Source organism: Populus nigra, chromosome 1 (genome assembly GCF_951802175.1).
Source record: "Populus nigra chromosome 1, ddPopNigr1.1, whole genome shotgun sequence".
NCBI classification, from domain to species: Eukaryota; Viridiplantae; Streptophyta; class Magnoliopsida; order Malpighiales; family Salicaceae; genus Populus; species Populus nigra.
Genome location: NC_084852.1, coordinates 44,426,858 through 44,448,743, shown reverse-complemented (window position 1 = coordinate 44,448,743; position 21,886 = coordinate 44,426,858). Strand labels below are relative to the sequence as shown.

Below are 21,886 nucleotides of genomic sequence, written 5' to 3'. Positions count from 1 at the left end.
AATAATTATTAGATGAATCTGTATAAAAATTAAGTCTAGTGATATAATTAGGTTTTTAATAAGCCAATTTGATTTAATCATGAGCCAAATTAAAATTTTAATTATGCTTTAAAATTAATTTTGGTCAAATTCAATGATTTAATTAAGTGTAAAGACTTAATTATACTTTAAATTGGTCAAATTAATTTTATTAGGGACTTAATTGGTGAAAAATTAAGTTTGAGACCCAATTTAAGCTTCATTAAAAAATTTGAAATTTTAGAGTACCAAACTAAATTTTTATAAAGTCAATTGGTTCAAATTATGGGTAAAATTGCAAAAACAATTGAAATTTAGGGTTAATTGGAGGCTAAATTGAAGAAATTCACAGTTAATGACCTTTGTGAAAAAGACACCAAACTCTAGAGATTAAATTGATTGATAATCTGGGTGAAATTAAAGAGATTTGAAAGTTTAACAGTTTAATTGAGAGTTAATTTGCATAAATTTAAAATTAAAAACCAAAATAAAAAAGGTGTTGAAATTCAAAACTGGTGTTGAAGTTAGACAACGATAAAATTACATAAAATTAAAAAAATTTATTAATTAGAGGTATAATTAAAAAAATTAAAAGCCAAAAAATTAAATTGATTTTTGACCAAATCTATAAATTAAAACTATAAAATCATAACTCTTAAAAATCTACCTCGTTATCACAAACTCAAAAGTCTAATACGTTAAAGATTTACGACTCTTAAATTGTTTTTATTGTGCTACTGTCGTGACTCTCCTCACAAAGAAATAATCAAAAACTCTTATTTAAATACTTGTTTATGTCAGTTTTGTATTCTAAAATAATTCAAATCGAATTTTGAAAAGGAAAATTACAAAATAGTTAGTCAAAGTATATTAGATGATTATAATTACCCCATAATTATCTTACCTTAGGCTTGCTTCCCTATGTGTCTATATATCTGTAAAATTATAATAGATCGAAATCTCCTTGATTATATTTCCAATATTAATATCATAATAGTGTAATAAATTCCTTGTATTCATAGAATTCAATACATCTAACCAGGAATGCATTTTCTCTTTCATTTAGTAATTAATAGCAATCTCTATTATATTATTTTTTAATTAATATTAAACCATAAATACTACATGTACTTCAAGTTAAAATCATAATTGAACAGCCATTAATTATGCCGTGACTTGCATGCTCGGCACGTTAATTTGTTTATGCTTGTATATATTCTTTTGTTCTTCTTTTTTCTTAATTAGAAAAATGGAAACCAAAAACACATTATTGTGTCAAGCGAGGAATATTATGGAATGGTTGATAAAATAAATCATCATCATATGCAGTATTTGACTTCAATATTAGTATAAATTAAATAATAAATACCACTAGGATCTAGCTATCCGCCACGTCTCTACTGAATGAGACTTGAAAGTGGCATTGGAAGGGCTCATTAGAATAATGATTAATACATTAATTTCTGACCTCACTATCTAGAATTTGGAAGGAATCATTGGAATAACGGTGAATTAATTAATTATCATCGCTGATTTCAGTACGCCTATAAATCCAAGAAGCTGAGCAGCTTCACAGAAACACAGCAGTTAAAGGAGGATGTCGGAGCTAGAGTTGGAAACAAACCAAGTGCAAATGGAAGAAGAAACAAAGGTGGAAAATAAGCTGAAAGGTCGAAAGATATCATGGGGAAACCTGCGTCGCGTCGACTCACTCAACCTGGAGGCTGGTAGAGTTTCCATGTCTCACAGCCACGGTGCCCACACCTCTAAGGTCATTTACTTGTGCTTTATAATATATGCCAATCAGAAATCCTCGTTAATTATTTAACCTTTGTTATATGCGTAAAAATGCGCAGACTAATTGGCAGAGGACGTTGAGTTTGGCATTTCAGAGCATTGGAGTAGTATATGGAGATATAGGAACTTCTCCGCTTTACGTATATGCAAGCACTTTCACCGAGGGTATTAACCATGACCAAGACATTCTTGGGGTATTGTCTCTAATAATCTACACCATCGTGCTGGTGCCTATGCTTAAGTACGTCTTCATTGTTCTGCGGGCCAACGACAACGGTGATGGTAAGCTAACCGAAATCTCATTAATATAAGAATCCCAAATCATTGAAGTTAATTAAATCTTGGCTGCTTAACCATATATATATATACAACTCTAAGTGTTTTCTGACGTGATCTTTGTCATCTGTCTCTGTCAAAGTTTGTGATAAAACGACCGTATTCACTTTGGAACACTATACATATAGTTCATTTCCTCGTAGAATTAGCTGGGGTTTTTTCATGGAAATTAAGGAAATGTATGAATCTGAACTTTATTATTTATAGTATTTCCGTCACCTGATATATTAAAGGAACGGGAAACGGAAGGCACCTAATTATGTGATGCATGCCATGCATATGTTATTTGTGTAGATTCCGATTAACGAATCAATGTACTAAGATGACATGTATGCATGATTTGATCATATAACAGTATATTTTTTATTATATAGTCAAGTGCCGTTAGTTTATTGGCCTACTTGGTATTCTATTATGTTTTTCTCAAAATTAAAGTCGTTCATACTGTCGAATAAAAACAAAAAATAAAGTGTTATTTGTTTATAAATGAGTGTACTATAGAAGGTGTATAAATCAGTAAGTATACGTGTGTGTGTGTGTGGTGTATTCATGTAGACAAGTGCTATTTGTTTACTAGAGGCTTGCCTTGCTAATATTTTTTTTTGGCTGTCAGTTATTCATTAAAAACCTGACGATTTCAATAATTAATAAGTATCATGTTGATCAAATAGCTATAGAAGTAATATCCTAGGGGATTTAGGACTGGAGTATCTACCTTCAACGTTTTTTTAAGCAGAACTTCGTATACTTAACGGAGTTATGCGAGTAAAATTTGACTATTATAAAATAAATAAATAAATTATTTTGGGTTTATTTAGTTTTGTTGTGCTTCAAAACAAACGGCTGTTTTTGAATATATAATCATTGTAGCGAGGAATGGATGCTTTCATAATCTGTTCTTACACATGTTTCTGTAAATTAAATTGTCGTAGATCATTTATCAAATAATTTTTCTATTCTTAAAGCTTGGACCAAAAAACTGTTTTACATGGCTAGCTAGGAAGTCCATTTACGTTTCCGTAAACCTAGTTATCATTCGATCACGAGTAGCTGTACCCTTTAACAGGTGGAACATTTGCACTCTATTCATTGATATGCCGATCTGCGAAGGTGAGCTTAATTCCAAATGACCAGCCAGAGGACCACCAGCTCTCCAACTACAGACTCGACACACCATCCAATCAGTTGAGGCGTGCTCACATGATCAAAGAGAAGATGGAAAGAAGTAAAACAATTAAAATCATACTTTTCCTAATCACCATCCTAGGAACTTCCATGGTTATTGGAGACGGTGTCCTCACTCCATGCATTTCAGGTTTTTCTGCACCAACTATGTTTTCAGCTTATCTGAGCATATTAGTTACTGTACTTCAGAGAAATACTGACTTGTAAGATTAACAAATTTTGTTTTGCAGTTCTTTCAGCTGTGAGTGGGATCAAGTCTCTTGGCAAAGGTACTATTATGCATAGCTCATAGAGAGAGGGAGAGCGAGAGAAAATATACATGATCTTCAAAACATGCAGAATTTAATTTTCTTCCATCACACGCTTTATAATTAACTTCACTGGTACTACTGGTCTTAATTTTATAGCATTTGGGTGATAATTATTATCACGGACTACTTCTTTCAACAACGTTAAGCTTGTTTAATTATACGTGCAGATGCTGTTGTAGGCATTTCAATAGCAATCTTGATTGTTCTATTCTCTGTTCAAAGACTGGGCACCGATAAAGTGGGCTTTGCATTTGCTCCAGTTATCTTGTTGTGGTTTTCCTTCATCGGTGGAATCGGTCTTTATAATTTGTTCAAATATGAAATCGGTGTGCTACGTGCTTTCAATCCAAAATACATGATTGATTACTTCAAAAGAAATGGTAAGCAAGGATGGATTTCACTTGGCGGAATAGTTCTCTGCATAACAGGTGAGTAAGAGTTTCTCATATTGAGTCGTGTATTTTTAGACGGCATGTATACTTTTGTCTCTAACTGATTAGGTGACAGGAACGGAAGCTATGTTTGCTGATCTGGGTCACTTCAACTTGCGAGCGATCCAAGTGAGTGTCTGTGCATTTCCAAATTTCTTTCACCTCTCGGTTTTAGCTATCCAAGAATGCTTAGAATGGTCCACAATTGACATGAGAGGACACCAAGCAAGACCCAAACTTACAATGATTAATTAATTGAATCACGGACCATGTCCTTGGGCTACAGACTCATGATTCATAGTCGGTGTTGCCTTAGTCATGATTACCAGACTGATAATATAATACTTGTGTGATGTATTCTATTGTTAGACTCCACTATTTTGCCAATTTAAGGTTACAACCGCCTCCTCTTTTCTACTCCTATGCAGATTAGTTTTTCCAGCATCGTTTTTCCGGCACTAGTAGCTGCATATAGTGGGCAAGCCGCATACCTCACCAAATTCAAAGATGATGTGTCTGATACCTTCTACAAGTCTATTCCAGGTATTTCCTGACGAGTAGGAAAAAACTACTGCAACCATGTCAAATTACTTCTTGGTGCAGCTAAAATACTTTATACATAACTACAGCACAAACAAAACTTGCAGCATAAAACAACTGTCCTCTATAGGATATTCGATGAAATTGGAATGGTAATAAGAAATATAAGCATCGACTTTATCGAGAAATGATCCGATTTTTCTTTATCATTCATCAGGAAAAAAAGCATTAACTGATTTGAGCTGTTTATTTTAACTGGCATGCAGATCCATTGTATTGGCCGACATTTGTTGTTGCTGTAGCTGCTGCAATTATTGCTAGCCAAGCCATGATATCAGGAGCGTTTGCAATCATCTCTCAATCCCTGAGTCTTGGTTGTTTTCCTAGAGTCAAAGTTGTTCACACTTCTGCAAAGTACGAGGGTCAAGTTTACATACCTGAGGTCAACTACTTGCTGATGGTTGCCTGCGTTGTCGTCTGTTTTGCATTCAAGACTACTGAAAAGATCGGCAATGCATATGGTAAGCTCCTAGGATCTTCAAACTTGAAAGCTCTATTTATTTTACTGAAGAATTTATTAATCTTAATTCTCGGGTTGAAGAATTCCTATATAACCAACAAAACTCATTGAAATTATCAACCCACTTTGTATAGGATTTACATTCACAGCTGGGTTGGGAACATATGTCTATGAAATAAAGTATCATGAGGAAACACTTCAAGGTTGTGGTTAATGATGACTTGCCTCTCAGAATCAAGTATAATTGGTTCAGTAAAAATGAAAAATAGACATTTCAAAATTGATTTGGTTCGCACATTCCAAAATTTATCTCTATCTTAAAGTAACGAAGATGGTAGTTCAAGAGAGAACTAATATTTGAATGCCGTATTGGTCTCTACCACTAGTGTAATTGCTGTGGTGGCCTTCTCTGAATGCAGGAATTGCTGTGGTTGCTGTTATGGTAATCACAACTTGTATGGTTACACTCATAATGTTAGTTATATGGAAGACAAGGATTTGGTGGATTGCTCTCTTCTTCTTCGGATTTGGAGCTATAGAGGCCGTGTATTTATCATCTGTCCTATACAAATTTAAACAAGGTGGGTTCCTTCCACTGGCATTTTCACTTATCCTAATGATATCAATGGGGATATGGCATTATGTGCAGAGAGAGAGGTACATCTATGAGCTTCACAACAAGGTTTCTAGTGAATATGTCAGAGATCTGGCGGCAAGAACAGATATAAACCGGCTACCAGGAATAGGACTTCTGTACTCTGAGCTTGTGCAGGGCATTCCTCCAATATTCCCTCACTTCATTTCCAACATACCTTCCACACACTCGGTTCTAGTGTTTGTTTCAATTAAGTCTATTCCAATAAGTAAAGTGGCACTTGAGGAGCGGTTCTTGTTCCGACAAGTTGAGCCAAGAGAATACAGGATGTTCCGTTGTATTGTGAGGTATGGATATAAAGATGCCATTGAGGAGCCCCACGAATTTGAACGCCAGTTGGTTGAAAACTTGAAAGAATTCATCCGCCATGAACACTTCATTCGTGAAGGAGGCAACAACGAATCAGCACCAGAAGAAGATAACATCCAACATTCCACTCTACTAGCAGTGAAAGACGGAAAAACCAAAGTATCTCCAGCAGTTCATGTTGAAGAATCGCCACAGCAGCCTAATCAACCCAGTATTTCTTCAGTTTCGATTCAATCAATCAATGCATCATCACGTTCCACTCAATCAGTGAATGGGATTAAATCAGCAAATTCTTCTGGTGGAATGATACATGCCTCTGTCCCAAAAGGTGCCGAAGAAGAGATGCAGTTTGTGCAGAAAGCAATGGAGAGAGGTGTGATTTATCTTATAGGAGAAGCCGAAGTGGTGGCAAAACCAGAATCATCCTGGTTCAAGAAACTAGTTGTTGATTATGGGTATAGTTTTCTAAGGAAAAACTTCAGACAAGGGCAGACAGTCCTGGCGATCCCTCGAACCAGACTTCTCAGGGTTGGAATGACATATGAAGTATGATATAATTAAGAAAATGCTGGTCTGCTTAATTATAGTTGCCCTGTTGTTTGCTGCCGTCTGCTTCTTAGCAAGATGAAGGATCTAGTACCAAAAAAGGAAAAGCAGTTCATGGAGGGTGTGCTAGGCGTTGGTTTGTTGTTGTACTGGTGCTCTTGATAAAACATGTTGCGAATCTAAAGATCTGTTAACAAACTCTTGACTTTTATTAGCAACAGTAGATTGTTAATAGGCATGGTGATTGGTACAGTTGAACTAGCTACAGGTGACGAAATTTTGAAAAAAAAAAAAACCTAGATTGGTGTCAGTGCCACACCCCATCTGGGCCCAAATTTATTTTAATGTAAAAAAAATGTTCATGTGTTGGTAGCGATTAATATTTTAACTAATTCTACTATTATATAAAAAAAGATATTCATATTAAAAACAATGAATAATATCATGAAGTAAAAATGTATTTCAATTTTCAAAAACATCTTTAATGATTCATGTGATATCTCTTGTTTTTTACTTTTTTTTTCATAAGAACCATAATTCATTAAACAAAAAGTAAACAAAGTTTAAAGAAGAGTATTTGTGATAATTATAATAAATTGAAATTTATTTTTATATAATTTCCACAACCACTAAAATAAAAAAAAACATAGAAATACCATAAAAATAATTAACAAAATTATCGCTAACATCATAAAAAATAGCAATAATATCAATGGAAAATTAATATTGAATTGATTGATATCTAATAAAATAATATATCAAAAACTTCAGGGTCACTAGAGGTTTATATGATCGTTAACTTCAGGACCCGTGGGATTAGTCGAGGTGCACGCAAGTTAAGCCGGACACCCACATTAATAAAAAAAATTAAAAAAATTATCAAAAATAATTTAATTTATTCAATTATAATTAATTTGTGTTGTCTAAAAAGAATGTATGCTAATATTTTAAAAAATAATAATAATTTTATTTGAAAATAAATTTAAAACTAAATGGTATTTAATGAGATAATTTAAAAAAAAAACTTTAGTTTTTTTTTTTTAATAAAGGCCTTCTTAAAAGAGACCAGGACGAGGCAGATATGCTTGCTTGTGTTCCAAATAAAAAGGGGCCCAAATGCATGTCCCATTTTTATTTTATTTTTTGTTACGTTAGGTAGACAAAATCATGCATCCAACTTTTTTTTAACAACTAGACGACAAGTCTTTTCTAGTTCGATTTCGGCTAGCTAAGATTGCTGAAAATTCAAGTTTCGAACTGCAAGGACTTAAAAAATCATTTCTAAACTTATTTTCCACTTTAAAACATCTAAAAAATTATGGAGATCTCAATAAACTCATATATAGTATTAAATAACATTTAATCTATTATAAAATAAAAAATCAATTTGAATTTAAAAAATTTCTAAAGTTTCAATCTACTCTTTCTAGCAAATTAAAATAAAAAAAACACTTTAAAAGAACTCTCATTGTTGCATAGAACTTTTTTACACCAAGAATAATTTTTTCTATCACTATAATTAGAGGTAAGTAAAAAAACAAAAATAAATTGTAAAAAAACTAAATTGTAAAAAAAATCAATTAAAATTTTTGAAAAACTTTTCAGTTCGGTTCGGTTGCGGTTTCAAAAACCTAAAACCAGAAAAACCTTATCCGAACCGAACCGGTTCGGTTTAAAGAGGTACTATAAATATATATAAAAAAACACGTTATTTTTCTTAACCCTAACATCCAGACTCTAGCCATCCTTCTCCTTGCTCCTAAGCCGCTCCCTCAACCCTCACAATTCACACTTTCACTCACAGATCGTCCACTTTCACTCAAATCAAGTTAATCCATCTTCATCCACAGCCAGCCACATCACTCTCCTACACCATCTTCATCTTCAAACTAGCCATTTAGAGCCGCAAAGTTATCTCTTCTCTCTTTGCAGATTGCAGTCGCTACCAGCAAGCCAAATAAATAAATCTCTCAATCTATCTTCATTCTTTTTCCTTAGAGCTTTCTATCATATCTCTTTTGTTGTTAATCATTTTGTTTAAGAAATTCTGTAATCACTTCTGTTGGATTTAGTAATTCTTCTCATTTTGCTAAAACAAACCTCAAGAATCTACCTTTTTGCTGTCATTTTAAAAGGGTTTATTTGCCTTTAATTTTGTAATAATGGGTTGTTGTCTGTTGATACTAGTGTTGAACATTTGTCTTAGTTAATCAATTTTGAAGCTATTCTGTTGAGTTTAGAAGCTTAAAAAGCTAGAAAATTGTCTTCTTTTCTTGATGTAATTTTAGGTGGTCTACTCAGTTTTAGATTTAGATGTAACGGGTATTTGTAAAACAATATACAGGTTTTCCAGTTTTTCTGTTAAAAAAACCAAACTGAACCGAACTGAAACCGGTCGGTTTGACCCGATTTAGATATGGTTTGAATGTTTTAGTTTTTCAAAATTTTATTTTGGTTATTTTTTTTGAATAAAAACTAAACCGAACTGAAAATACTTATACCTAACTATAATATGACCAAACGATAACTCTCTCTCCTTCATAGATTTTCAACTAGTTTCTTTTTTTTTTCCAAACACGGTCAAATAATGAATAAAAAAAATTTTTGAATAAAAAAAATTAACAAACAACGGGGACCAAAAATGAGATTTTCCAAATTCTTAAGGCAAAAATTGCTAAAAAAATACGTTAAACAAACAATGTCTCAAACAAAAATCATATATTGCCTCATCCTTACATGGTCCCCAATTTATATATATATTTCATAGTTATTGTAGGGGATATGAAGGAAAACTACATGTGAAAAAAGTAAAAATAGAAAAAGAAAATGCTACCTAGTTTTATTGTAATTAGTAATGTCTTTAAACAATTTTAGGTTTGGGGTTAGTTTTGTAATAGAAAAGATAGTCATCACCTTATACATCCTATTTAAGATAAGTTATATTATTATTTATATTAATTTCTACAAAATCATAGTGGGGATTAACTTTGGTTCCTTTATTGAAAGTAAATTCTAACTACCATTAATATTGTCTCTCATTTAATAAACTTGGTGTATGCATGTTTGAACTTGATTTCTGTCATGTTTCTTTCCCTCACTGTATTTTTTTTTAAAAAGCCATCTAGGACGAGAAAATATTGATAAATTCTCATTCAAAGTCACTTCCCCATCATCATTATGTTTTGAAATACGATTGATTCTTGTTCTCAAATGAGACTCAAAAGAGTATGAGATAAATATTGAGATATTTTTAATAATATAAGCCTCGCATATCGAAGCCTCAACATACATCTTATTTTTAATTTTTTTTTTCTTAAAGTTGGACAAGTATCTACATGAAGTTAAATAAAGATTGAAAAAGTGAATGTTTTAATAAAAAAAAAAAATAGAAATTTATTTAGGATATATATGTAATCTTTAGCCTCTCAAATTGATATATTTATCTATATTGAACAAGACCTCCAACTTTTGCCTCAAACGGTAAATGTATGGGTAGATACTCTATTGAGTTGAAGCAGGATGAAGAGAATATTTCTTTGCAGATTTTTTAGATGATATTCATTTAAAGCTTCTCCATGTGTTGAGTATGCAACTTGTTAAAACATATATCTCTAAAAAAGTGACTAATCTTTGTAAATGAATCCTATATCCCTTTTAACAATAGATCATTTTAAGAAAGTGAAATGATTGTTTGCATAAACACATGACAATCATGATTATTTATTCTATACAATCTCCAATCCTTTAAATTCAATAATCTAGATTTGTTTGAAACATATCCATAAGAAAAACATAAACTCTTAAGTCATTGGTAGACAAGTAATTATATATTTTTATCTAAGACAAAATTGGCTTTGGGTTTTGTGACTTGTGGCCCATCATATATGAACTTTATATTTTTACGGTGACAAAACAAAGATATATCCATCATAGCATTCATGTTGTCCTTTATCTTCCATTTTATGTCCTTCACCGTGTTAAAAATGTTTTCTAACACGTTTTTTTTCGATAAGCATGACATCCAGATTATGGTGGAGAATATTAGTCTTCTAATAAGAAAGCTTCTAAAAAATAATTTGTTTTACCCAACTAAAACTAGAAAATTTTTACTTATCAAATTGAAAACCAAACACACTTCTACTTACCAGATTGAAAACCAAACATAATATCCTTATACTACAAGACCATATCATACAATTCTTCACATGACGATACCACCGGCACAACAAATCTTTCAACTCTACTTACAAAAAAATCATTTTTGTTCATTCATAAAAAAATATGTTTTTTATTTATTTATATGCAAAAATCAATCTCACAATAATTTTAACAAAATCCGTATTGTTTAAAAGCTTATTATGATCTGAAAAGTAAGTTTCGATTAAAGCATGGTTGAAAATACCTTGGTTTATAATTTTCAGTAGGCATGGTTGAAAATATAGAAGAAGACAAATCCTGACAGAGAAAGAAAAGGAAATTAACAACTTGATGCATGAATCTGACAGTTCATGAAGTTTCCCATGGATGCACCTTTAGTTGGCATGAATTGAAGAATCTCAACTAGTCAACACACACACAGATTGCTTATGAGTTATGACAGAACCGCCCATCTTCATGAAATTTTCAACTCCAATTAATGTCCTCTTGTCACGGGTGGTTTATTTTAAGACATAAGTGTCTCTGACTTCGTTAAACTACTATAATATTGCCAATTATTGCAATAATGTTTCATTTACTAATATATATATATATATATATATATATATATATATATATATATCCCTGTTTTTGGGGTGGTAGAAAAGTATAAAAAGGTGGCCTGTTAGATTTTTAAGCTACAATGACGTCTTGAATTAGGAAATAATACTTTTTTTTTTGGTTGATTTGCCGGGTCTTGACTTCTCTTTTCAAATAATATATTGAATGCATGTTCTTCGGTTAGCATTATATATATAGACACTAATTACTTCAATAATTTGAGTTTTCTAATAATTGCTGCTCCAAAGTACATCCCCGTACGTTTCCAGGATTCACGAGCGATAACAACATTGACTTTATTTTTTAAAAAAAAAAATTAGTGTTTTTATAAAAAAAAAACATATTTTTAATTGTAGTTTTTTAAAAAAATGTATTTAATTAAAATTATTATGGGATGAGTTTTTTATGCAAAATAAATTAAAAATAGATTTTAAAAAATGGAAAATAAAACAAATTATTTGATTTTTTATAAAATTAAGGTTTAAATCATAGTTATGTGTGGAGTATAGAGTAAAAAATAGAAATTATATGAATAATCAAATAAATTTTCTCTTGGGTAAAAATGAGAAGCTACTCCAATATCAATCTCTCTCTTTAACTTCTAAGAATTGAGAAATGTATACGTAATTAACACCTTTTCCTGACTCAATATTGTTACCGGTCACTTTAGCAAATCCAGTAACCCCTTTAGCTGGATTTTCTTTTCTTCTCAATAACCGGGATGTCTAGCATCGGTAGCCCTCCCTCCCCTCTCTTAAGATCTGAATCCGAGATTTTCATATTCAACTTAAATCTTAATTGTTCAATTGTTCTATTATTAAAATTAAAAAAAGCTACTGTATATATCCGTGTCAGATTGACAAAGAAGTATCTTTAATAAAATTCATCAAATTCACTTATTTTTCATCAAGAATATCCAATTAAATTGAATTATAAACAATATACTTCTCTCTATATATAGTAAATTCCTCATATTCTGTTGATAATTTAGTTCAGTGGCGTTGAATTGATGAAGTAAAACAAATTATAAAGATAAGCTTGATGAATTTTTTTCATAGGATCTGATTTGTCGAGTTAACATAAACATAAAGTATTAAAGCGGGTGAATTTGTCAAAAGAAACTGCCCGAGTGGATGGAATCAAGAAATTAGTGGATCATAAGAACAATAGTAATTCAATTTAATGTGCTTCGATTTTCCCTCCCCATAAAATCTTATATAGTATTGTTAAATTTCTCTGGCGAAGTTGTTGGGAGCAGAGTGATATCAGCATAAAGGACAAAACATCAGCTTCAAACCTACATTGTTTAAAGGAATGATGATCTCAGGGCATCACAGCGATCCAGGAAAACAAACAGGCCGTTGGAAGCCTGATGCCCTGATATCATCACAAATAATGCAGTTATAAATTAACAACAATGAACCAGTCATATTGGAAACGTAGGACATATCCAATCTATATTCTACCAGGCCGTTGGAAGCCTCATTCTGAGATATATAAATATATTCCTCTGCAATTATTCTGATTTTTTCGTCTAAAAACTACAATAATAATGAACAATCAAATAATGGTATCAGGGAAACATCTCATACTTAATTATGCTCCTTTGAAAATATTTCACCACTTGATTTTGGATATAATCATAAAAATGAAATTGTTGAATTACATCGATATTGAACATGCATGAGATTTCATGTATTAGAAATGGGAAGCGTGAATAAGCGTTAGGCAATCGTGTAAAAAGTCACATATGTAATTCAATGGTGTCTATTATTATTTATTTCAAAGTCTCTGCATGTAGATGCCCATTAAAACTGGCTAAAGTAGCGTTGTAGTATTTCTAGCCGACTGATCCTCTTCTGATACAAATCATAAAATTTGAACCCTGAGCCAAACCCTAAAGGTTAAAACCGTTTTGTTACTTGGCTAACACTAATTGTACGTAGTAGCAGGGCAGCGATAGTCATGCGAGAAATGCTATTGAAAGGCTTGTGATCAGTTGTCCGGTTAGTGAGTGATTTTTCCATTATCCCGTTACGTACGGGGTCGAGCTCTCGTGTAGGCAAAACAAAACGCAAATAAACCATAGATTTAAATAATAGGAACGCCTAAATGATCAGAGAGAAGGAGGAAATTAATTAAATAAAGGAAAAGGAAATACTGCTAGGATCTAACTAACACGCACGACTCTACTGAATATTTATTTAGATTTTTTTTAATGAGACAATCACCAATAAAAGAATAATCATCTCTGAGTTCAGTGCCTCTATAAATATTCCAAAGCAGCGAGGCAGCTTTCAGAAAGGAAACAATAGCGGTAAGAAGAATATGACGGAAACAAACCAGATGGAAATGGCAGAAGAAGCAAAAACAACAGAAGTGGAAACTAAGCTGAAAGATCGAAAGTTATCATGGGCAAAGCTACGTCGCGTCGACTCCCTCAATTTGGAGGCTGGAAGAGTTTCCATGCCTCGTAGCCACACCTCTAAGGTCTGTCATATCAATCACCTTTGTTTGCCGTGTTTTCTGCCAATCATGCATCCTCGATAATATTTAACCTTTCTTGTGTGTGTTCGTAAATGTGCAGATCAATTGGAAGAGGACGTTGAGCTTGGCATTTCAAAGCGTTGGAGTAGTATATGGAGACATAGGAACCTCTCCACTTTACGTATATGCAAGCACTTTCACCGACGGCACTATTCACGAAAACGAGGACATTCTCGGGGTATTGTCCCTCATCATCTATACCATAGTGCTCGTGCCCATGATTAAGTACGTCTTCATCGTGCTTAGAGCCAACGATCATGGTGACGGTAAGTTACCAAATCTGCTTAAGAATATTCACAAATCAAGGTTAGTGTTTATTGACAACAATCAGGGACAATATCCATTCCTTTGAAATTAAATTAGAACGAACACAGGGATTGAGGGTACATGAGCTACTCAAGTTTTTCCATCACCTAAAATATTTAAGAAAAGAGAACATATAATTAATTCAGTTCTGTAATATAGAAAATGGGCTGGCATGTATAAGGAATCATTGTACCAAGATAATATGTATGACTCGGTCATGTTTTTCAAAGGGATAGTGCCATAAATTATAGACCTCCTTCTTACTATGTACTATTTGTTTACGCTGAAAAAATAATTAACTATTAGGTTAAAAGTTGCGAGAAAAATATTGTTTCCTACATCTATTAGCAAGGTAGATTATTATAGTAATCTATAACCCTTTTTTTTCTTTGCTTATTGATTTTTTTAAAATTTAATTTTTATATGATGTGTTTATAGAAATTTAAAGTTGATAATTTATTTAAAGTTATTTTTTATATTGTTATCACAATATTAAATTGGCTATAAAGCTAAAAAATGCTGGCAAAACACTGTTTTCATATTATTATTATTATTATTATTATTATTTGCATTTGCATTTGCACTTTGACCCGTTTTCTCCTTTGCTTACTGATTTTTTTTAAAAACTTTAATCCTTATATTATGTGTCTATAGGAATTTAGAGTTGATAATTATTTAATTTGTTTTTTCTATGTTTATCACAGTATTAATTAAATTAACTATAAAGCTAAATGGTGTGGAAGAAAACATTGTTTCCCCACACCCATTAGCATTGTGATTGCAATAGTAATTCACGGTGTTTTTTTTTTTTTTTGCATTTTGACCCTTTTCTTTCCTTTGCTTATTGATTTTTTTTAATTTAATCCTTATATAGTGTCTTTATAGGGATTTAGAGTTGATAATTTATTTATATTTGTTTTTTATAAGATTATTGTGGTATCAAAAAAATTTCCTCACACTTATTCGCGTTGTGAATTACAATAGTAATTCACAATATTAATATTTTTTTGCATCTTGACCCTTTTTCCTTTGCTTATTGATTTTTTTAAAATTTAGTCCTTATATGATGTGTTTATAGAGATTTATAGTTAATAATTTATTTTAATTTATTTTTTATATGTTTATCGTGATCTCAAAAAAATACACAAGTATTAGGTTGATATCAGAAAAATATCCTAGTATCACGATATGGTCTATTTTTAAAAAGGTTTAATTAAATAAAAGATGAAAAGATTATTTTTCCACACCCATTTGCACTCTAGATTACAATAGTAATCCATAATGTTGTTATTTTTTTGCATTTTGACCCCTTTTTTCCCTTTAGTTTTTGATTTTTTTTTCTCATTTAGTCCTTATATAATGTATTTATGAGGATTTAGAGTTGATAATTTATTTTAATTTTCCTTTTAAATAGTTATCGCGGTATCAAAAAAATATCTCAGCATTAGGTTGATATTAAAAAAATATTTCAGCATCGCAGTATAGTTTATTTTAAAAAAAAATAGTTAAATAAAAAATGGTTTAAAAAAACTAGGTTATTAAACTTTGGGGAGTTAATGACCTGGTTTGCGAGTTTGGCGAAGTAACCTTGGTTGTCCCGATTCATGGGTTTAATGAGGTACTTTTTTTATAATTGAATTTGATTATGTGATCATCTATTTTTTTTATCATATAATTTAAAAAATAGTTTTTTAAAAAACATCTTATTAAATTTTAGAAAGTTCATTGACCTGTTGATTGGTTTGGCGAGTTTAACTTTAATTTTATTTTTATTTTTTTATTTCATCTTTCGATATTGGATTGATTGATAATTGAGTTTTATATTTTTGTTTTTTTTCTATGAAGTTATCATAATCCAAAAAAAAAATCTCAGTGTTAGTTTGATGTTCGATTTTGCAATCGTCTATTAATTTTTGTTATTATATAGTTAAATAAACAATAATTTTTTAAAAAAATTATTAATCTTAATTGAGTTCATTACCCGAATTACAAGTTTAACGTGTTAACTTGAATTACCTGATTCTCGGATTTAATAGGTTTACCTGACCTGTAACATAACGCTCACGAATGTACTAGTTACACAACAAAAACCCTGGCGGTTTCAATGACTAATCAGCACAGCATCGTGTTGGAATTGTTCCATTCATGTTGTTGCCTTGTTGGGCATTCAGGAGCTGAAAAGTAGATGTGAAGGTTGCATTACTGTATCATCTTACAAACTAATAGATGTACTCATGAACAGGTGGAACATTTGCACTCTATTCGTTGTTATGCCGGTATGCAAAGGTGAGCTTAATTCCAAATGACCAGCCAGAGGACAGTCAACTATCTAACTACAAGCTTGACACGCCATCTAGTCAGTTGAGACGGGCTCAAGAGATAAAAGAGAAGATGGAAAGTAGTAAAACCATTAAAATCGTACTTTTCCTAGTAACCATTCTGGGAACTTCTATGGTCATTGGAGATGGCGTCCTAACTCCATGCATATCAGGTTTGTGCGCAGACAACTATATATATATAATTTCAGGTTAGTGTTTCTCCGGAGAAATCCCGAATAATTGTGATTAAATGTTCTTTTGCAGTTCTTTCAGCAGTGAGTGGGATCAAGTCCCTTGGTGAAGGTACGTACTAGAATGCATGATCTTCACTACTATGTTTTTCAAATACTTGCATGTCAATGGAACTAGAATACATGGATTTTTTTTAGGAGGAACATACACATATTTGATACTTGAAACACATTGGTGCTAGTTACCCACCGCTCTCACTACACGGCTAAGTATGATCCACCTCTTTCAGTGACATTGAGTTTGTTTAATTATCCAGATACCGTTGTGGGTGTTTCAATTGCAATCTTGATTGTCCTATTCACTCTTCAGCGGTTGGGCACCGATAAAGTGGGCTACGCTTTCGCCCCAGTTATCTTCTTGTGGTTTTCATTCATTGGTGGAATCGGTCTTTTCAACTTGTTCAAGTATGATCTTGGTGTATTACGTGCCTTCAATCCAAAATATATAATCGATTACTTCAAAAGAAATGGCAAGCACGGATGGATTTCACTTGGTGGGGTAGTTCTATGCATTACAGGTGATCAGTCTAGTTATGAAGTTCTCTATTCTTTCTCTTTCTTTTTCTTTTCCTCTTTTTTCCTTGTAAATTTTCTTCTCTAACGTAGTAGGTTCATGACAGGGACTGAAGCTATGTTTGCTGATCTAGGTCACTTTAGCGTCAGGGCAATTCAAGTGAGTAGATACATAAGCATTATTTAATTTCTAATTTTCTTTCAGCTCTCAGCAGTTTTAGCGATGGAAACCTGCTTAGGAATCCGAAAATCGAACATGAGAGAACACGATTCATTGAATTACTGAGCATGTCCTTGGGCTATAGATTCATGGTTTATAATATAGCTTTAATTATGACTACTAGACTAATATAAATTTGTGATATAACCTATTGCCAGACTCCCATTATTCTGCCAATTTAAGTTGAAAACACTAAAAAACACAAATAGTTAACTATTTCAATAAGGATTCTAAACACAAATCATTTTTAATTTAAAAAACCTTTTACGATTAGAATCCTATACATATCATTACAGATGACAAATCTTATGTGCTTCTATTCGCAGATTAGTTTCTCCAGCGTAGTGTTTCCTGCATTACTAGCTGCATATGCTGGGCAAGCAGCATACCTTTCCAAATTCCCGAATGACGTGTCTGATACCTTCTACAAGTCTGTGCCAGGTAAAAACCAAGTGGCCAGGAAAAACATCTGCAATTAACCATCTCGATTTTTTTCTTCGTTATGGATGAACCGATGAAGTACTTTCTTTGGTCATATTTATTGCTGTTGAATAATGAAAGCATAAATTCCTAGTAGAGTAATCACTTTTCATTGGCGTGCAGATCCATTATATTGGCCAATGTTTGTTGTTGCTGTTGCTGCTGCAATTATTGCTAGCCAAGCCATGATTTCAGGAGCATTTTCAATAGTTGCTCAATCCTTGAGTCTCAATTGTTTTCCCAGGGTTAAGATTGTTCACACTTCTGCTAAGTATGAGGGTCAGGTTTACATACCTGAGATCAACTACATGCTTATGGTTGCTTGTGTAATCGTCACTTTGGCATTCAGGACAACTGAAAAGATTGGACATGCCTACGGTAAGCAACCAGGAAATTCAATTTCAGCAGCTCAATTTGATTTCTTAAAGAGCTTATAATTCATATTCTTGGGATTCAAAAATTCCTAATTCTCTTTTGAGAAAAAGTAAAAGATAGTGAAGGGTTGCCCTGCAGTTACGAATAGTGGAGCTGCAGTGCTAAGAATGGCGCCCTTCATGAGAGCTAAATTGATCCAAAACTAGTGCACAGTTACAGACTAGGCGTTGCCCTTCGTTTTTTTTTTAAGCCTAGATTGTGCACGTCTAGTAGAATCGCACATGCCTAGTTGTGATTATAAATTATTGGTCTAGTTTGGATCGATAGGCCTCTGATCAATAGATTTCTCAAGATGTGATCTTCAGTTCACTCACACAGCCGGAAATTATGTCCTGTAAATTAAAATTAATAAACACAACATTAAGATGCGGAGGGCTATTATTCAAGATATGCCTTTTCTCTATCACAAGTGAAATGAATGACAAACTTCTCTGCATGCAGGAATTGCTGTGGTTGCTGTTATGGTTATGACAACCTGTATGGTTACACTTATAATGCTAGTTATATGGAAGGCAAGGGTGTTATCGGTAACTCTTTTCTTTTTTGTATTTGGTGCTATAGAGGTCGTTTATCTGTCAGCTGTACTATACAAATTCAAACAAGGTGGGTACCTTCCATTAGCATTATCTTTTTTCTTAATGGTGGCCATGGGGACATGGCATTATGTGCACAGAGAAAGGTACCTATACGAGCTTAAAAACAAGGTCTCTAGTGAATATATCAGGCAACTGGCGGCAAACGCAAATATGAACCAGCTACCGGGAATAGGACTTTTGTACTCTGAGCTTGTCCAGGGCATTCCTCCAATATTCCCTCACTTCATTTCCAACATACCTTCCACTCATTCAGTTCTAGTGTTTGTTTCAATTAAGTCTATTCCAATAAGTAAGGTGGCAATCGAGGAGCGATTTCTGTTCCGACAAATCGAGCCACAAGAGTACCGTATGTTCCGATGTGTTGTGAGGTATGGATACAAAGATGCAATTGTGGAGTCTCATGAGTTTGAAAGGCAGCTGGTCGAACACTTGAAAGAATTCATCCGGCACGAATACTTCATTCATGAAGAAGGCAACATTGAATCAACATTTGAACCAGAGAACATCCAACATTCCAATCTACTTGTAGAGAAGGATGGAAAAGGAAGACGATCAACAACAGTTCATGTTGAGGAACCACTACAACAGCCTAATCAGTCATTCAGCGCACCCCGTGTTTCATCAGGTTCCATCCGATCCATCAGTGGAATCAACTTGTCAAATTCTTCTGCTGGAATCGCATCTGCCCAGGTCTCTAAAGGTGCTGAAGACGAGATCGAGTTTGTACAAAAAGCCATGGAGAAAGGTGTGGTTTATCTGCTAGGAGAAACTGAAGTGGTGGCAGAACCAAAATCATCCTGGTTCAAGAGACTAGTTGTTAACCACGTGTATTCTTTCCTGAGGAAGAACTTCAGAACAGGGGAGAAATTTTTGGCAATCCCACGAACAAGGATTCTCAGGGTTGGAATGACATATGAGATATGATATTGTGCTTGAACTTTGATGTGGAAAGAAAATGTGTGCGAGCATGGTGCCAGTACTTCTGTTGCAGCTTGTTCGCAGCAGAAGTTACTGACTTTTTTATGTATATTTGTATGATCGTTGTCAAGAGTGCTCTATTACATGTAATACAAAAGAATGGCTCTAGATCGAGCCATTAAGATTGTATTTTAGTGAATCGGTCTTGCTACTTGTAATTGATTTTTCCTTTTCCTTTCTCTCATAGAAACAAATGAATGAATAATTTCTCATCGCTAAGACAAGGTAAGCTAATTTGATAAAAGTAATTATTAACATTAGATTGATATATAATGTCATTGATTAACTGTATTACTGCAACCGATGAAGCTCGAAAAACCTCATTGTATTTGAGCTTTCTTCGCGAATGATGATAGGCTGAATGAGACTGCATTTAGGTAGATATCATGTATAAACAGTGAATTAGAGATCAGAAAAATCTTGCTTCTCTCTTACTAAAACATGATATGTATACTTGCATGAAAAAATCTAGAAAAAATATTTTAGCTGCTCTAGGTGGAAATTCTTTTTTTTTTTTTTGTTATTCCATGTAGAATTGTAGCGGGTAATAAATATCAAGAGAGAAAGAAAAAAAAGAATAAAAAGAGAGAACTTGATTGGATCTTTACTTAACAGAATATGATATGATGTGAGGTTTGGTTGGGTTTTGGCCCAACTAAGTATGAGATTATTTTTTAATCACCATCATTATTTGGCCTAGATATATTTTTAACAATTATGTTGTTAAAAATCTATTTTACTAGAAAAACAAATGCAGTGGGGAGGAACAAGTAATGGATGACATTAAAAAACATGCATGAAAGGTATGAATTTACTATAACCATGTCCAAGTTGTTGGCGTATGGTACCAGATTGATTGATATTGTGGCATTCAAACTTGATAGTTTTAGGATTAAAAGCATGTGGCTATGTTAGGGATCTTCATACGCTTTTTACATGGTTGTGCACGTAGCTATGCTGGAGAATCTTGGTCGAATCTTGGTTCACCATAGTAATCATCATGTCAGGAATCTTGCTCCATCTTTCACATGAAATCATTCCACTATTATCATGGTTTTTGGTGGAATCATTATTATAAATGTCACAATTTTAATACCAAATTCATGAGCAATGTAGAAGCAGTGTCAGAAAAACACTCCGTTTATTTTAAGCCTCAAAACATATATATCATAAAATAAAGTATATAAAATGAATTTAAACCCAATATTAAATGAATAATATCTTTTTTTCTATATTTTTTTTCATATCCTAAATAGGCACAGAGTCTCCACTTAATTGTATCAACATTTAATTGTATCAACTCTTAAGAAGGTGTCAGGTCTCTTAATATTATTAAAAGAGACTAAAAAAGTTAGAAAAATTTATTTTTTTTGTTATCACAAGACTTATGTGCACTCTGTGTTATGATAATAAATATACAGTGTTTTTTTTGTTAATCAAGTTTTTCTTTAATTTCATCTTTTTTCATATTTGTTTAGCTCATGATATGATCTCATAGTTTGTTTAATCTAGATTTGCATGGGATTCTCATATTGTAGTGAAAAAAATCGACACTCGGTTTAGAAAAAAAAACTGATTTCTTTGATTTAAAATAATTTTGTTTTTAAATTAATTTTGTTTATTTCATCCTCCAAAATTTGGTTGGTTGAGAGTTGAGCTTCATTAAAAAAAAATTATTTTCCATCTATGAGGTTATCACGGTTTGATGACCTGGGATATGTGTTTAAATGGTTCACCTGGGTTGACTCGGATATTTTTTTCAAGTCCTTTTTCTAGATTGAGTTATTTTTCAATTTTATTTTTCGGTATAGAGTTGATTTGGAATTAAGATTCGTA

At 32.6% G+C, this 21,886-nt stretch overlaps 2 protein-coding genes across 2 annotated transcripts; both read left to right on the top strand.

The window, feature by feature from the left end:
• The first annotated feature begins 1,610 nt into the window (after positions 1-1,610).
• LOC133696049 (potassium transporter 5-like) lies at positions 1,611-7,020 on the top strand. Its single transcript, XM_062118071.1, has 9 exons — positions 1,611-1,789; positions 1,875-2,097; positions 3,218-3,466; positions 3,567-3,605; positions 3,815-4,075; positions 4,155-4,207; positions 4,507-4,621; positions 4,885-5,139; positions 5,558-7,020. The coding sequence occupies exons 1-9, from the start codon at positions 1,616-1,618 to the stop codon at positions 6,652-6,654; spliced, it is 2,466 nt and encodes an 821-aa protein (XP_061974055.1). The 5' UTR covers positions 1,611-1,615; the 3' UTR covers positions 6,655-7,020.
• Positions 7,021-13,691: 6,671 nt separating this feature from the next.
• LOC133696714 (potassium transporter 5-like) lies at positions 13,692-20,208 on the top strand. Its single transcript, XM_062118981.1, has 9 exons — positions 13,692-13,896; positions 13,994-14,219; positions 16,502-16,750; positions 16,842-16,880; positions 17,086-17,346; positions 17,449-17,501; positions 17,888-18,002; positions 18,165-18,419; positions 18,918-20,208. Exons 1-9 carry the CDS (start codon positions 13,735-13,737, stop codon positions 19,994-19,996), a joined length of 2,439 nt encoding a protein of 812 aa, XP_061974965.1. The 5' UTR covers positions 13,692-13,734; the 3' UTR covers positions 19,997-20,208.
• The last annotated feature ends 1,678 nt before the right edge of the window (positions 20,209-21,886 follow it).

What these genes read in the sequence shown, in the direction of transcription:
- LOC133696049 (XM_062118071.1), top strand. Translation starts at nt 1,616, where the DNA reads ATGTCGGAGCTAGAGTTGGAAACAAACCAAGTGCAAATGGAAGAAGAA. An exon ending in CCTCACTCCATGCATTTCAG is followed by an intron (nt 3,467 to 3,566) that starts GTTTTTCTGCAC and finishes TTTGTTTTGCAG; the next exon opens with TTCTTTCAGCTGTGAGTGGG. An exon ending in AATAGTTCTCTGCATAACAG is followed by an intron (nt 4,076 to 4,154) that starts GTGAGTAAGAGT and finishes ATTAGGTGACAG; the next exon opens with GAACGGAAGCTATGTTTGCT.
- LOC133696714 (XM_062118981.1), top strand. Translation starts at nt 13,735, where the DNA reads ATGACGGAAACAAACCAGATGGAAATGGCAGAAGAAGCAAAAACAACA. An exon ending in AGCCAACGATCATGGTGACG is followed by an intron (nt 14,220 to 16,501) that starts GTAAGTTACCAA and finishes ACTCATGAACAG; the next exon opens with GTGGAACATTTGCACTCTAT. An exon ending in GGTAGTTCTATGCATTACAG is followed by an intron (nt 17,347 to 17,448) that starts GTGATCAGTCTA and finishes GGTTCATGACAG; the next exon opens with GGACTGAAGCTATGTTTGCT.